Source organism: Aptenodytes patagonicus, chromosome 2, assembly GCF_965638725.1.
Source record: "Aptenodytes patagonicus chromosome 2, bAptPat1.pri.cur, whole genome shotgun sequence".
Lineage (NCBI taxonomy): Eukaryota > Metazoa > Chordata > Aves > Sphenisciformes > Spheniscidae > Aptenodytes > Aptenodytes patagonicus.
This window is the reverse complement of record NC_134950.1, coordinates 145,296,756-145,314,681: the sequence shown is the minus strand read 5'-3', so window position 1 is coordinate 145,314,681 and position 17,926 is coordinate 145,296,756. Positions and strand designations below refer to the sequence as shown.

At 37.0% G+C, this 17,926-nt stretch overlaps 1 protein-coding gene across 2 annotated transcripts in view; it reads left to right on the top strand.

The window, feature by feature from the left end:
* Positions 1 to 17,926, top strand: part of VPS50 (VPS50 subunit of EARP/GARPII complex) — a 96,304-nt gene that overhangs the window by 53,044 nt on the left and 25,334 nt on the right. The window contains exons 19-22 of one of the 2 annotated variants that reach the window (XM_076331509.1): positions 6,999 to 7,117; positions 8,659 to 8,765; positions 16,604 to 16,725; positions 17,132 to 17,558. In XM_076331509.1, coding sequence (XP_076187624.1) covers positions 6,999 to 7,117; positions 8,659 to 8,765; positions 16,604 to 16,725; positions 17,132 to 17,176 — 393 coding nt within the window. In that variant the 3' untranslated portion in view covers positions 17,177 to 17,558. Of the gene's footprint in view, positions 1 to 6,998; positions 7,118 to 8,658; positions 8,766 to 16,603; positions 16,726 to 17,131; positions 17,559 to 17,926 lie in introns of those variants that run through there. The other variant, XM_076331508.1, reaches the window with a different exon arrangement.

Below are 17,926 nucleotides of genomic sequence, written 5' to 3'. Positions count from 1 at the left end.
TATCTCAAATATTGCAAGATTTTTTTTGCCACCATTTGCACATAGAATAATTAGGACGGTATGAAATTATTTTCCAAAGATGATATTAACTGGAGCTACCGAGACTGGATAACATCTCAAGAACAAAAAAGAATAATTGTTGGAACGTGATTTCAATCTCCTTTGATTCCTTGCAGGTCACTGCTAGCAAATGAGCGCATACACTGTCCCCATAGTTTTGTGCAGTGACTTGTATGCAGAATACTTACACTTGTAGAAGGCTAGAATTGTCTTCTTTACTGTGGATATGTTGAGGAATTTTTCTTTCTATCTGCACACTTGTATGAGATAGGAAATCTTTGCACACAAGTTAGAACAGAGCTGCTTCATTCTTTCCAGTTCTGACATTTTACCCTTCAGAATCTGTTTCTCCTAGCTCAAGTAAAATTTAAATGATATCGACTTCCTCTGCACTAAGCTTTTGCTTCTATGATCTTGAAGTCATTTTATGAAAAAATTAGGTAGCAAATGCTGATTAACAAGTTGGAGATACTGTTTTCTTGGCTTTTGCCAGCCTGAAGTGTCATACTGCTGCCAAGCAGACTGCTATTACTAATACCCTCTTCTGTCTTCAGTTATATATTATTTTTTTTTCCCCTTTTCTCCAATGATGAACCTCTTCGGAGAATCATAGAATAGAATCATAGAATCATTGAGGTTGGAAAAGACCTCTAAGATCATCGAGTCCAACCGTCAACCCAACACCACCATGTCCACTAAACCATGTCCCTAAGTGCCTCATCTACTCGTCTTTTAAATACCTCCAGGGATGGGGACTCCACCACTTCCCTGGGCAGCCTGGTCCAATGTTTAACCACTCTTTCAGTAAAGAAATTTTTCCTCACGTCCAATCTAAACCTCCCTTGGTGCAACTTGAGGCCATTTCCTCTCGTCCTATCGCTTGTTACTTGGGAGAAGAGACCAACACCCACCTCGCTACAACCTCCTTTCAGGGAGTTGTAGAGAGCGATGAGGTCTCCCCTCAGCCTCCTTTTCTCCAGGCTAAACAACCCCAGTTCCCTCAGCCGCTCCTCATAAGACTTGTTCTCCAGACCCCTCACCAGCCTCGTTGCCCTTCTCTGGACACGCTCCCGCACCTCGACGTCCTTCTTGTAGTGAGGGGCCCAAAACTGAACACAGTATTCGAGGTGCGGCCTCACCAGTGCCGAGTACAGGGGCACGATCACTTCCCTACTCCTGCTGGCCACACTATTTCTGATGCAAGCCAGGATGCCATTGGCCTTCTTGGCCGCCTGGGCACACTGCCGGCTCATGTTCAGCCGGCTGTTGACCAACACCCCCAGGTCCTTTTCCGCCAGGCAGCTTTCCAGCCACTCTTCCCCAAGCCTGTAGCGCTGCATGGGGTTGTTGTGGCCGAAGTGCAGGACCCGGCACTTGTCCTTGTTGAACCTCATACAGTTGGCCTGGGCCCGTCGATCCAGCCTGTCCAGGTCCCTCTGCAGAGCCTTCCTACCCTCGAGCAGATCAACACTCCCGCCCAACTTGGTGTCGTCTGCAAACTTACTGAGGGTACTGAGAAGTAAGAGAGCGTAAAAGCAAAAAAAAACCAACTAGCTTTCTGTACAAATAGAGTGTTTCAAGTACAAACTCTGCATGCAGTGATAGTTACACAGGAATTGTCATATTATGTGAGACCAGTAGTGGTTTTCTTACAGCAACCCGCTTCTGGTAGTGGTTAGGACAGACACTGCGAGCTCATGAGAGGTAATCGGTCCTGCAAGTCTTACTGGGACACTTTGTAACCTGCATGAGTTATAAAACATAAATGTGTGGATGGTTTTCCTCTATTTGTCCCAGAATTTCTCTTGAGAAAAAGGCAAAGAAGGCACCCCCACCCCAGAACCACGTTCTTTATTGTAACAGAGTACTATCGTTATCCAGGAAGTTATCTGTTATCTTTGCCTTATTACCACAATGAATTCAACCATCTAATTATCCTGGGTACAAATGTCTTTTTATTCTGAATTTGTCTCTAGCCTTTGGAAAAAGTATCTGTATGTAAATGTTACTGTTTTCATACTGGTTGTTCACTGCTGTCCATTTTTTGAAGGTGTGTGAGGCTCAGTCCCAGCCAGAGCTGAAGCTACTTCAGACAGTAAGCATTAGTTCGTTAGTAAAGGATTTCCTCATGCTTTGCACGTAGGTGCTGCTATCGCTGCAAGCACGGTGGCGGAGATGGGGTTGCAGCAAATCACTGTCAGGACGCTGTATGCCTTCTCTGGTGGGGCTGAGAGCAGCTGCCTCAGCGGTTCAGCAGTGACAGGCTGTGGTCGTGGTGAAACAGGCTAGAGGGAGTCATGATCCCATGAATTACCAGGAGGCTGATGTGTTACACGTGTAGCAAAGTCCATGTTGTGGTTTCCCTGTCTTTAATTTTGAACAGCGTCCCATTTGGTAGGCTTGCATGTTGTCAGGGACTTTCAAGGCTGGCTGCACTGTCCTCTTTTTCAAAACTGTGTGCCAATTTAGTGTTCTCTATTAGTGAAACCTTAATATATTTTAAATTGATAAAATCTGATTTTGTGCCTGGTGAAGAACTATAATGAATTTTGGCTTTCCTTTGACACCAGAGGGACAGAATGTTCTGTGTGGAAAAAGTGAAATACCAATGATATGATTTATTACGCATTTTTCTTGTGAAATATAGGTTGGATTTACAGTAATTCATATTATAAAATAGGGGGTTTTAACCTTAAATGTAGTGGTATTTGGAGAACTTAGGAATAGTGTATAGAACTAACTTTTTTTTTTTAAACTAAAATGTAAAGTTAAGTTTCAGTTTGTTCAATGTAACTTAAAATTGATTATGGAGGATGATGCTTTTGATTTTTCTTCCCTCCTTGTGGAAATCAGTTGTGAATATTTCCTTTGTTTGACATGTTTCTAGCAACGCTGTATATAAACAGGTTTATTCCATATGATAACTTGAGTTTAATGCATTGGAAGATGGGAACTAACTGCTTTTAATATTGAAAGATGTTAAGTAAATCTGAAGAATCATTCTTCAATCTGAGAGTGCAGATGAGGGTGTTCAACGATACTAAGAAGGCACTTACTTGGTTTTCATGAGTGTATTTGGCTGTTAACTCAGTCACTGGAATGATAAAATACTTCCCTGGCTCACAAAGATTTTGGAAAGGATTATGCACATTTACATAGAGAATTGAGGCACAGGATAGGTTAATTAACTTGTCAGTAGTTGCACAGGACATCTAACTTGGCTGGTATTAGAACCAAGGTTTCTTGTGACCCAAGTGACCCTCCAGGTGACCATTTTTTCCCTTTTCACATTTTTCATCTCCTCTCTCCATTACCAGCTGTTCCAAAGTTCTAACACATAGAAAGAACTCTCATTAAAAAAAAAAAAAAGTTACACCTATTTGGTTATCCTTTGCATAGAATCAGAAATAACTTGCTTAGGTAATGTGGGATGAAATTTCTACAAAGGTTTTATGTTTCAGTTTCTTGACTGACCAGTTAAGGTGGAGGCACGTTTTAGCACTTAAAATTATTTCAGATGGAGGTTGCAAAATTTTGTTTCCAGAGAGTGCAGACATGTTTCCAGATATTTCAATAAATGGCATGACAAGGACATAAGCAATTGATTTACTTGTCAAATGATCTGTAGGATGTAAGAACTGTCAGGATTTCTTTTGAGAATTTTAAAGTCTTTTTAACTGCTTAATTATTGCAGTTCTAGACAACTGAAAACGGGCCTCTGGATCCAGTCACCTCAGCTCTATATCTTGAGCTTCAGTGAGATGCTTTATGTCCCTTTTCTGTAGCTCCCTAAAATATCTTTTGCAATACAGTTAACTTACAGTTTTGTAACACTCTTCAACTTTGATGAATCTTACCACTGTCCTATGGGTTTGTTTGGGCTGATTGCCTAAACACTTGTGAACTGATTATTGCCACAAGATATCTGAATTCCTTTTAGCACTTTAAAATTTTACTGCAGACTGTGCATATTCAAAATGGATTTATAAGGTCTCTTCAGGTTGAGGTCACTATTTAATAGTTGTGAGTTACTTACTGCATACTTTAAAATGCAATATTTTTATCTCATTAAATAACTTTTCCAGCTCATTAATAGCATTAGGTATACTTAAATAAAGTATACTTACTGAAGTATTTTTCCATGTAAAAAAAAATTCTCAAAATTCTCTTAATCTATGAGGTTAAGACAGTTAATATGTCAGCTGTCAGATTCATATATCAATATGAATTGTAGTTAACAATTTGTAGTCAATTTATTATTTTACTATCACTGGACTTTAATTGAATCGGCATGTCATTTATTATATATTAATGCATAGTAAGTGGTGGTAAGTATGTTCCAGCCAAGTTACTTAAACTATGACTCTCTTTGTCCTTAATCAAGCCTGAACTCAGCTCACGTTTGAAATAAAATGAGCTGCTTTCATTATAGCTTTCCTTTGTTTGAAATGTTCATGAGGCAGAAAAAAGAATGTAGTATGAGGCACAGACTAAAAAGAAATGTTCTGATCATTAGTATTCACAGGCAAAATTTCTATCATCTGAGCTGTTTTTGCTTTGAATTTGTTTGTACTGTGGGCTTCCTGCTTTTATAATATACTGCTTTCATAGTGCTAGGCTTTAAAAACCTCCATAGCTTGGGGCTGGGGCCAGGAATTACCGTGCATGACTGAAAAAATATATTTCTTAGTGCGTTTTGGACGATTGAGAGACTGACATTACCTTAGTGTATCTTTCTTGGTTTTCCCCTCTGGAGAGCGGTTGTATCCTTTAAAACCCTGCCATTTCTTAAGGATCCTGGAACCAGACTGTCTTTGTCATACATGTCATTATTGACTTCGTGGATAAAATGGCTTCAGAGCAGTGTACACATTAAGGAAAAGTTAATAGGAAAAGTATTGTCTCTCTTCAAGGGCAAGTACATTCTGGAGCCTGATGGATATGCTTAATGCTGTGACAGTTGTGTAGGTATTCAGGAAAAAGGGTTATATCACAGAGCATCGAGTATTTGTTTTCCTTTAACCTTTTCTGGGTTAAGAAATTCACCTTGTGAAAAAAAATTTCATTATTTATGAAGTGTCTAAAGCACCTATACTACAGAGCAACCTAGAACACTTGAAAAAGAAATTGACATTAAATACTGCTTTTAATTGGAGTGGAAAAAGATTGCAAATTTCAGGTGTTTTTAAAAAAAAATAAAATCCCAATTGTACACTTTTAATATGTATGTGTGGCTTCATAATTATAAAAAGCATTTATTATCTGTGTTTGTGAATAGTATTTCTCCACATAACTCATACTCTAGCAGTAATAATACGTCTACCATAGAAATCCTATATTGTATTATATATGCTGTAGCCTGTGTTGCTCATTTTTTCCAGACATCACTTGTTAGGCTCAAACCTTCCATCCTTGAATTGAAACTAATTCTCTTGTGATCTTTGAAATGCAATTCAGCAATTGAACAGAGTGAAACAGTTTCAGAAAAATTAAAAATGCAGCTGCGTGTTTGGCGGCAGTAGTTGTCTGTAACTACTTAAGCTTCTTATTTTTCAAAAGATGCAGTTAACATCAAATGTTGTTCTTCAGTATAAGAAGGCATATCTCAAGGCAGGTATACATGGTTAACTTATCTACGCATTCGCATTTTTCATATGGTAATTCTGGAATAATTTATGGCATTTGTGACACATGAAGGAAATGGTGCATGAGGCTTTCTTCCATCAAAGAGGAATTGTTTCACTGATAATTAGATAGATATTTCAAATATCAGGATCTTGTGCCTTTAACTAGCTAAAGGATGCTGTATGTTTCAAAACAAAACCAAGAACCAGCACACACAAATAAATTCAAGCGTGCCCCAAACACCTAATGAAGTTTTCTGAGAAAGCAAGGGGAAAAAAGAAAATATTTTTCATCTAGCCCCCACTGATTTATTCCCCTGTTACAGTTGAGTTGTATCATTAGAGTGTTTCTTAGAATAATACAGTGCACGGTGTTTTGGGGTTTTGTTGTAGTTTTTATTTTCCTCTATGAGGAAAGGTACATCAATTTGGGTTGCAGAATCCTGTTCCTTGCTTGCTCTGCAGTTTTTGTTTGTTCCATGTACAGTGGAAAGTTTATATGTATAGAACATACAGATATATACAAAGTTACTCTTCTTGCTGTTGACGTAGATAGAACAGCATACAGTTGAAGAAAATAAGTGCAGAAACATTAGTGAGAAAAAAATTACATGGTAATAGTAGCCATGAGAAATACTTATATTTTTGTAGTAGCATTTGACTTCTTATTGTTTTCTTGAAATGTTTGTGCTTAGTCAAAATCGCATTGGTCTCTAAGAGGTTAAGTGATTGAAAGACTCTCTAGTAGAAATGTCTTTTGGAGTGTACTAAAATCAATTTTACAAACAACTGGAAGTTGGTTTTTGGTATGTTTTTTTTTTTTTAAATAAATGTGTACAATACAAATAAGTATTTTTGTGAAGCAATAGTTTAGTCCTTCTTGCATTAATAAGGATTGTGTGGTGTCAGGTTTTTTTGGTTTATTGCCATTGTATGGATACATTTTGAGGTTTTATTACTGTTTTTTCAGGTTGTAAAGCAAATAATAAAAGCTCAGATACATGGGTACTTGATACAGCAACAAGAAAGCAAAAAAAATTATCAGTAGCTGGGAGAAATAGGATGATACAAATATTTACTCTTAATCAAATCTAAGAATAGAAGTTTGTTTAGAGATGCACTTACAAATGGCTTTGAATAATTTGCCTGCTGCATTTTTAATGAACATTGTCAGCAGCCTTTCAACCAGCAAAGTGATCTGTATCCTGATCAAGGTAAAAGCCAAGAAGTGACCAAAATGCTACGTTAAATGAGTGACAATATTATAAGGAAAATAATGGCAGTTGATTGATTTATTTTTCTTTTTAAAAACAGTACGAATCAGATGAACAAGAAAAAAGTGCATATCAAGAGTATGATAGTGACAGTGATGTTCCTGAAGAGTTGAAAAGAGATTATGTGGACGAGCAGACAGGAGATGCCCCTGTGAAAAGGTAAGTAGACTGTGTGAGTCCTTGGTCTAATTTACATGCTTTTCATCTCAGTACTCTAATTAGTTCATTTTCTGTTTCATCTATACTCTACGACAATGGAATAATAATAAAATAATCTTTATGCTACCTGCACAGTTAGAAAGGCTCAGCACTTAGATCTCTGGAAGGGGAAGGGGGAGGAACATTAAACTGCTCATCATTATTGCAGAAAGAAACTTTGGAGAGCAAGATTTTGAAGGAGGATAAAGGCCTTCTGAAGCAGGTAGTGGAAAACTGATTAGCAAGCGTTAGATGTTAACTGAAGGTTCTTCTACAACTGCTGTTGTGCATACGTATAATTTTTGTTGTGTCAAAAGCAGTTGTTTGCAGACAAATTGCTTGAGGCTTGGGCTTCTGCTTTTGCAGAACAAAAGTAAACTTTTACAGATTAATAAAAAAAATATTCTTCTGTAGCTTGCGGGCAGTCATTTGGAATTTTAAATTCTCTTTTTCCTTAAGAATATATACACACATACCCCCTATATACACATGATTATACATATTATATTTTGATGAATATATATATATTCTCACAATATTTTATTTTTATATATTCATCTAAACAATAGCCAACTCTGTAGCCTTTAAAAGGATCTGAAATACAAATTTCTGTCTAGGACACTGTACTACTTATATGTCCATTCAGACTTTGTGAAACAGGCTAACATTATTTGTATTTAGAGGATTGCAGGAGAACTAGAGAGCCATGACTTGGGTCAAAGCAGAGGAATGTTTTTCTACAAAATAACTCTTCAGGATAAAATATTGTTAGCATAATTTCATAGGATACATCACATACACTACTTCATTTCAAAGAAGTGATGGGAGATATGGATAAAAATTAGTTAATTGGAACAAACCACAGTCACTGTCCATAGCTTTGTGCTGTGGAATTGAAGCATTCTGCATTTTTGGAAGACTATCGTTTTGAGGTATGGCAGCTGGCAGGTTTCTCTTATAGAATCACAAAATAGCTCGAGTTGGAAGGGATCCATAAGGATCATCGAGTCCAACTCCCTGCTTCTCACAGGACTACAATTTATGAAAAATTTAATGTCCCTTCAGTTTCATCTTCCTCAAAATTGTTTCCATTTCCAGATAGTCGTTTTCAGCTGTAGCTTACTAGTCTGCCCTGTTTTGTTGTGACTTGCATTGTTTTCATTTTCTTTACTTCATAAACTATGAACTTGAGTCAGAGTGGTTAAAATGATTGCTGAGGCCAGACAGAGGCCTGCAGAACTCAAGCCTTGGACTACAACTGAGAAACTCCTTTCTCTAGCACAATTTTATGTAAATTAGGCCAGGCTTCTCTCTTTAAATGTTAGAATCCTAACGCAGTTATGCTTTGGCATAAATAAAATACTGCGCTAGAAGACATACTGTCACATGAAAGAATCGTAGAATGGGGGAGGAAGGATTTCTTGTCTACTAAATTTTACTTGTATGTCCTTGAATATACTAGGTAGTCACATTTGGTGTGTTTTGTTTTGTTTTCTTTAAAGTGTTTCTCGAGAAACTCTGAGGAGCAGAAAGAGATCAGATTATAACCTCAATAAAGTGAATGCACCTATCCTAACAAACACTACACTGAATGTAATAAGGCTTGTTGGTACGTAGAACAATTGTAGTTTTTTATATGTGTTTTATATTTTAATGCAAACCTATGGATTATAGCAAATATGTTAAATGAATTTTAAGGCTTTTAAAAATATACCTAGTTGGGCTCTATTTCCACTCTTTGAAAATGTTAATGAAATAGAAATAAAGCACTAAACCAAAATAATTTTTATTAAATATAACCAAATTTGTCTATCTAGTGAGTTATTTTTATGTTGAAAATTAATCTGCATGCATATATTGATTTTAACCAATGATGGTGGATCATTTGTCTAAAATATTGAATGTGTAAAAAGAGTGGAGATAGAAGGGAAATAGGTAAATGTTTTATGTTGCTAATGTGTCTTGGTGGGTTAATGCTTCATTTTAAAGTAGTATAGTTAGAAAAGTAAGAACTTAAAGATTGGGGGTTTTTTGCCCTTTCATTACTCAAATTCTCACACCCAGAATAACTATTTTTACCACATGGTAGGCAACTAGAAGAAAAGTGCCCTCTCATACTGGTAATTTCAGTAACTGGAATGCAGCCTAGTAATCCCCGGGGAGTTTAGGGAATCTCTATCCTCGGAGGTGATCAAGACGCGACTGGACAAGCCCCATGAGCAACCTCATCTCCTTTGACCTGCTCTGAGCAGGAGGTTGCACTAGATGACTTCTGGAGGTCCTTTCTAGCCAAAAGTTTTCTATGAAAACACTCCCCTCCAGTTCTAGGTGTAATAGGATTGATTTTTTGTGATTGTGACTTCCATTTGATTATCTAGATAATTGTACGATAGCAATTTCCTGCTAATGACTTTCATTTTATTTATAGATAATGGGAAGTAACTACCTAAATTTATCTGGTTAGGCAAAAGAGAGAGGAATTCTGTACGTGTTATATTAATGAAGTTTGTCTTCAATGTTTATGTGCTTGGAAATCATTGTGGTACTTCAGAGTAAGCTGTTTTTAAAAGAGACTACTCCGACACCTGGTTAGTACCTTTTGCTGTCTTAGAGGGCAGCATATAGATCAGAAATTAGTTTTCTAAACCGTTTTTGCAGTTTTTTTTCCTCTTGGAGCATCTACAACATAGACCTGAAATAAGAACTGAGATTATTCTATCATAACTTTTCTGGTATTGATCTGTGAGTTAGGTTAGAGAATTTTGTTTACTACCTTCTAGAATAAGGTTTTGCTCTAAGAAAAGTTAGGATTGAATCTAGAAATCACACATGGCACTTTTATGCAATCCACTCGGTCTTCCTCCAGCCTCTGCCGCTGCCCCCCTGCCCTAACACAGTGTAAGAGTAGGTGGAGCTGTAGTTCTAGTTTTCCAATTTTACATAGGGAGTCTTTATATTTGTGGATTCTGGCCATAACCCCAAACTTAAACATTATTTGCAAAGCTCATATATATGCTTTTTCCCCTTTCTGGAATTACATTTAATTTTCAATATTTCTGCTATTGGGGGTGTTTTATATTGTTTCTGTAATGACTGATAATAGCGTTATTTGGAACATGGAATTGAAAAGGGACCTCCTGCAGCCCCTGCTACAGGAAGACATGCCATTTAGTACTGCCTGTACACATGCTTGTTTTGAGCTCCAGCTTAAAAATACTTTTGTTTTGTTCCCACCACTCTATCTAATAGGAATTCTATTCCAGAAGCCTTATCAACTTCATGGTTAAAAAAAAAAAAGAAAAATCCACCTATTTTCTGCCCACTTGATCGTATGCCAAAATAAACTTTTAGGTTTAACAGATCGTCTTGTTCTTTGATGCATACTGCCCTGCTGTTTTTGCAGAAAGCAATCCTATTTCCTCTCAGTCTTTGATTTGCTAAACTAAATGTGCCAAGCTTTTTCATATCCTCTGTTTTTATCCACCAGAAGCTTAAGTCCCCTACTTCCTTACCAGTTCTTTTTCTGCTCTTGTTATAGACTTATCAAAATCACGTGCAATACTTTGGATGAGATCTCACTGCATTGTGTCACTGTTGTATCGCAGCATCCTGGTCACAAGTTGCCTCCCTTTTGCACTTTGGATTTCTCACAGCTTCCTTGTACTGGCAGTTCAGTCCATCTGTAATGAGCTTGTACAGCCAGCAGGTCCTTCACTTTCCCGTTTTTTTCCAAGGGATGAGCTGCCAGTTTATAGTAGAAAGATGCATGTTTTTAATGAATTGGTCCCCAAATGCATGGCTTTACATTTTGTACTACTGAAGCTCATCCAAATTTTATTACAGCAGTCACAAAGGTCCTCCAGTTCCTCCTGTACATTATGTCAATCCTTTTCCATTTTGATGGTGCCTTCTTATTTTTTTCCATTATCACACTCTTATTTTTCTGCCAGAGTCATTAATGAAAATATTAAAGAAGAGGCCAGCTGCTGGGAACTCCACTAGTAGCTTTTCCAGATATCTCCCTTTTCAACACATTCCATTCTGTCTTCTCTTTTATTAAACCCTTACTCATTTAAAAAAACTCTAGCTTCACTTGTTTACTGTGCAATATTGATAAATTAATACTTTGACTAAATCTTAATTTTGCCTCCGTCTTTCTGCTTCTGTCACTTCCATACTTTCTTCAAAACTGATCTGAAGTTCTGCATCCTACAGGTTAAAGCAGTGGATCAATAGTTGCTTGGATGACTATTTTCCCTCTTCTTGAATATGTTTTTATTTGCTGTTTTTCAATCGTAGCAGTACAACCCATGCCTTGAGTGCTTATTGCACATACAGTTTATTACATTGATTACCAGAATGGTGATTTCACAACCATTTTTTATTGTGTCCTGATTCCTTTGCTTCTGTAGCTTGACTGTTTCAGTCTTCTCCAGCTCATTCTCAGTGTGGCTGAAAGTGGCCAGTTCAGTTCTATTAGTCACCCGGTTCCCCTTCTCCTCATTTTTCTCACTGTCAGTATCGTTGTCCCCAGCGAAAACCAAGGGAAACTATTCATTCTTGCTTTTGGGCTGTCTTGTTTGTCTACACTTTCTGTCCTGTCATGTCTCCCCGGTTTGGTTTGCTTTTGTTAGTCTTCTGTAATTGGAAAACTCCTGATTTTTTTTACCATCTTTGGAAAATTTAGTTTTGGAAAGACTTGTGGTACTTCTACCTCTTAATGTAACTTCCTGAGTGAATAGGTCTGTTTTTCCCCTTTGTCCTTGTCCTAGTCATTCTTTCCTTCTAGTTTCTTTGCAGTTTCTCATGTTTCTAATATGCAATGACCCCACTTCACTTTCACCTTAATTTGTATCTTTTTTGAAGAATACCTACCATTTGATATCATAAATCAAACAGGGTTTTTTTTCACCGTGTTTCTGTTAAATGTAAACTGCATATTACACCTCTGGCACAGAAGTTGAAAATGCCTTCATCTTTTGTCATAACTTTTGGCCTTAGCATACAAATATTTCATTTGTTTCTACCAGACAGCATTCCCAGGGGCATCAGACACATTTCTTTAACTAAGGGTTAATGGCTACAGAAACAAGAAACAATGAAGATGCCACCATTTAGTCAGACTAACTGATTTGTTAGTTTTTCTTCCCTTCTTATCTCTCCTCTTGTCTCTTCAATCATCCCTATAAAACGTGAAGATAAGCACGTTGCTGCTGGGCAGATTTAGCTGGGCATGACGCTAGGTTGTGGGAGATCCAGGTTTGATCCAGTCCCCTGGATTATCCTCCTGCAGGCAGGAATGCTGTGGAGCGTGCCTGTCTTTTACAGCAGTCTCTGCTAATGCCATGGAAGGCTCCAGTTTGTCTCACGCTGTCACAGATTGTCTAGGAAAACGCCATGGTACTTAACACTAGTTTCAAGGAGTATAACTGAGATGGTTGTCTAGGATCCCTTCACGATCAATGGAGAACTGTAGGTAGCTCCAGAAGATGACAGAGTTTGTTGGCTGTCCTTGGATGTCTTTGCCTGCATGTCATCGCATAGATATCTTGGCACTTTTCTTCTGGAGCTGCTTGCCCTCTGCACAGGAGATCTAGGCAACCAGTGTGGGCTAAGGGTCTAGTTTTTAGATAAAGTTGCACAAAGTGAATTGCGCATGCAAGACCAGCGATGTGGCACCTCAAAAAATAAGCAGGGGCCTAACGTAGTACAGGGGACACTATAGATAGGTCCTATCTACAGAAAGCCTGTACTCTTTTAAAGTTCTATTCCTTGAAAATAAGGCTCTATTTTAAGAGACATTTGTTTTGGTAGCTGTAATGTGAGGACTTAAGCAGTTTTTGTCCCTGTCACTGATAACTCCTGCCTCCTGTATGTTGCATCAGCATGACTTTGGGGAGATCTAGATGAGTTCCCTGACCTTAGTTAATGTTGTGGTTTAACCTCAGCAAATCATAAAGTAAACTAGGTTTAAAAAAGGAAGTCTGGAGTGAGATGAAGATGCGGATTTAAATTGCCCAATCAAGTAACAGAAATTGTTGCTTCACTTTTTAGGAAGGGATGTTATGCAAATAGTAGTACTCACTGAATGGGTATAACAGTGCTCATAACCCATTTTGAACTATGTCTGTGTGCTGTATGCTTTGTATGGAGGCTAGATGAATAAAACAAAGTGTAGCTTAATAAGTATAAACTACATAAATGAGTTGCTATGTATAACTGAAGTGAGAGCTGCTATAACTTCATTTAATTTGAATTTCAAGTGAATGGTTCAATTTACCTGGTTTTCCCTCAAGTTTATAAGCCAGGTAATTATTCTTCTGTTTCCAGTATAAAGTAACCATTAGATTAATTTATAAGGCTAATTTTTTCCTATCAAGCCATTGTGTGTTGACTTAAAGTGTAAAGAAAGAATGAACCTGTGTTAAATCTATATGGAATATTTTGACCTAGGTTCTATACATAAACAAGAAAAGTTAATGACTATGCCATTTTATGTATTGCTTGGATGACTTCTTATTTTAATTAATATCATTCTGACTTAAGAAATACCCATTAAACTATTTCTTAAGTTGGTTTTTTTTAATACCTTTTTTTTTGCCTCATTTTTGCTTTTGTTGTGAATGTTTTTTGGGAAGAAACTCTTAGATTTTTCTTGATTTAAAACCCATTAACTTTTAAGAAAATTATAACGGTGATGACAAATCTCATGGCAGAAATCTTGTAGCTGAAGTGACTGGTCATATAGCATAGAACCTCATGGGACTTAAAACCAAATCATACAGTCTTTCAAAATATATAATTACAATGGGCTTTTCACTTTTTCCTTCAAAGTGGCATTTTAGCTCCTAATGTATGTCATAGGAAGCTGCATATTTGGGATTGTGAGGCTCCCTAGGAAATGATTTTACTAATGACCATAGATATACTAAAACTCAAATATATATTATTCAGGAGGTGGTGTATTTATTTACCTTTTTGGTTTTAGTGATCAGTTTTATATAGGTTAGTCTGATAGAGAGTACTCTCTACTTACTATCTTTAAGGACAAAAGAAGTGTTGGAAATAATACTCCAAAAGAAACCTGGCAAATGTCCAGCAGTTTTAGCTATTAACGGAGAGCCTCTAGGAAGTCAAGCTACTTTGAGTTGTTGAAACTCCTAAGCAATGTTTTCAAGTATTTCTGGAAGTTTCTAGCCCGGCATGGGTTTGGGCTGTTAGTGCTGTTTGGAAATGTTCTCAGACGCTCCTTTTCACCCAAAATAGGAACTTTAGTGCAACTAGGTAACAATGTATAGAAGTTAAAAGTTGGCATCCTGTTAGAGAGAGCAACTAGGAGGAAATGTTCTTGGAATGCTTGTCAAGATGCTGAGTGATGTAGTAATAGAGAAATGTTCTTGGCATTGGAAGATTTTTATAGGGACAATACTTGCGCAGTGTACAGAGCATAGCCCTTTGGAAAAGCATAAGATACTGCCTGAGACATTACCTTGAATATTCATGCCAACTGCACAGATATTTGGAAATCTAACTGTGCAGAACGTGACACATCACCCTTATATAGTGTATGGGTTGCAGATGAGTTTAAAAATGTGTTTATCACAGAGTAAGTGGAAAAAATCAGCCTATGACAATACGGAATATTCAGGTAGCACATATGGAGGTGACAGTTGCTTTGATTAGGGCACTATCCTTTCCCAAACGTCTGAAAATTTCCACATTGGGCTGTGCTAGAATTAGCTACATTTGGTTTTCCCTTTTGGAAGACAAATAGAATTTTTTAAGTCTGCTTTTCAGTTTGTTCATAATGCTGTAGATCAAAACATTGATAATTAAGCATAGAATTAACAGTTGGGCTAAACTGCCAAATATTAAGTATTGCAACCTGTGTCAAATCTCCAAAAATAACAAAATATATGCTAGCGTGTGTTAGCAAACTGGGACACGTGCATAGTATTCAAGCAGGGAGTCTAAGCTAGACAGAAACCTGGAAAGTAGCAATGTCAGGTTATTGCTTGATTCTTACCATACTGCTATATCATCTTACCAAGTATGTAGCTGTATCGTGTATTTATCAAATTAATGTTATCTTTACTGACCTACACAAGTAATTGCTTAAAAAAATTCAAATAACTCCCCCTGATACTAACAGCTAATTTTGTTTCTTTGTTACTCAGTTTCTCTGCATAAAACAACATTTTCTGTATCAATTAGTAAATTACTTTGCTGGGCACAGCATTAACTTGAAAAACAGTGTTGCTGACTACAGGAAAAAGAAATTATTTTAGCACCCTCATGTAATGTTTGCCAACCTGTCACATCAAAACATGTCTGGAATATGACAATTTGTTAAATGATCTGCTATATCCTACATGCTGGGTGGACGGCATTTACGTTTTGGTTCAAAAATTGCTGTCTGTTACTATAATAACCCAAAGCTTATTATATATTCTTTATGTTTTTAAGATGCTAATAGGGCAAGCAGTATGTCATTTTTGAGCTAGCCAGCAGGAAATGTAAGGTATCTGCAATATTGGGGTTTTCATTAAGTATGCTTCTTGTATGACTCTATGAAAAGAGCCATGCCCTATGCTGGAAAACAAAATAACTAAAAACTTTAGGCCCTGTGAACTAGATCTGTAGGGAAAAATTTATTTCCGAGTCCAAATCCTATGATCAGTTTGACTCAGCTAATATATAGATGAAGGTCCTGAGTTTTTTTTAAATTTTTATTTTCCCAAGTCAGATGCGCAACAGCAGAGAACAGGAAGGAAGAGAAGGAATTATTCTTCTCCCTGGATGTGCCAGGGTCCTGGTATCCTCCTTTTCTGACAGTCTATCCCTCTAGAAACATTTCAAACATACATCTTAAAACTATTTAGGTTTCTTACCCAAGGATAAAAGGGTAGGAGAGCAGGAAATGCTATGTTGCTGATGTGAAACTCATAATTCCTAGAGTTGTTGGATGAAATCCAATCTTGGACATATGATTTTTATACTGTGCTTTTCTATTGCTTGAAAAATATCCATATGAGCATGTATAAACACACACTAATGCATATAATCTTCAGTGGCTCTATATATCATTTGCTAGAGGCTACTTCAGGGGATTATTATTTTTTGGCTAAATGAAGCTGAAACTTGTAGAGGATCCAGAAAGTTGTATATTTTGAATTTGGTACCAGAAGGCCAGGAATGGTTCAAGACATTTTGATATGGATTAATAGCCACATTTGGAGAAGTCCTGAGGCATTCGTGGTGTCTTAGTCATCATATTTAGCTTTGTTTTTAAACATCCCAATCTCTAAAATATTGCTAAGTTGTTCTTAATCAGTATTCAAGGCTAAATAATAAACTTTGTAAAGCTGGTTTTGTGTTGGTCAAACTCAGCGCTGCCTTTGTAGCACTTATGCTGAGGAAACTGATCTTTTGTATTTGATTTTTAAGGGAAATACATGCAGATGATGAATATTCTGAAACCAATTGCATTTGATGTGATCCACTTCATGTCCCAGCTCTTCGATTACTATCTGTATGCAGTCTATACGTTTTTTGGCCGAAATGACACGGTAGGTAGAAACATTATTCATTTCCAAGTGTCACTGTACATGCAGCATGAGAATACAGAGGAGATCTCTTTACTTAAAATACTACCTAATATGTAATCCCCAGAAAAATTAGTGGTAACAGAATGGATTTGAATGCAGGAGTAAGAAAAGGCTGATTAAATCAGCAATAAGGGAAATAAGCACTGGGAGCATCATTACCACTGGGACATGAATCCTATTATGTTTTGAATAGATTCTGTACTCTTTTTCCAGCAGTATTTGAAAGGAAGGAAAGACAACATGAAATACCTAAAAGTAGTGGCAGAAAGTGGGGAGCAAAGGAGCAGTCTGCGGAAGGAGAGTGGTGGATTAGAGCATAGAGAGTATGAGTTGATTTAATTTTCCTATATGTATTTCTCTAACCTAGGTAAGAATAGCAAAAGGAAGAGGAGAAGGGGGCCATGAAAGTTAAGTAGTAACTCAGATTTAAGAGGTTTGAAATACGCTTTTTCAGATCTGGTATTCTTCTGTCAAACTAATTGCATTAATGAAAACAGGGGTTTTTGAGTGATCTTGTAGTTGAAATAAATGCTTGTTGGCAATGTCGGTACATAACATAGATCAACTTTCAACAGAATTGTCTTAAAGCACTTATGAAAAGCTGCGTGTAAAAACAATTTTCTCCTCTCTTGGCCCCTAAATTACTCCACAAGTATTAATATCATGGGGTTCCAAATTCATCATCTGTTGGCAAATTATAATGGATTTTCAGACTCAACATATGGTTCTAAATGGTTTTGAGCTGTTCTCTTTGGCAGGACAAATGTATTTGCAATTTGTTTGTGTTTAGAAGATGGGTGGGGTTTTTTGGGGTTTTTTGTTTGTTTGTTTTGTTTTTTAAGATAATTGATTTCCATTGGCTTAGTCAGCTGCTCTGGTATTCACATTGTGTTGCATTTATTTTTATTTTTTTGCATCTCCCGTTTTGTGTTTTTAAAGCTCATACTGAGTTCCTCACTCTCTACTTCTAACAGAGAACAGCACAGTGCTAGGCAGGTAAACATTATAGCAGATGGGTGGTAAAATTGTGATGTTTTTGTAGCGTGCCTAATTTTTGTTTTGACAGATGATTTTCCATGGGAAACATAACATAATGCTTACAAAGGGTCTATGAATGTAATAAACCCTCTTGTAATGCTGCTTAAATGTCCTCACTCCCCAT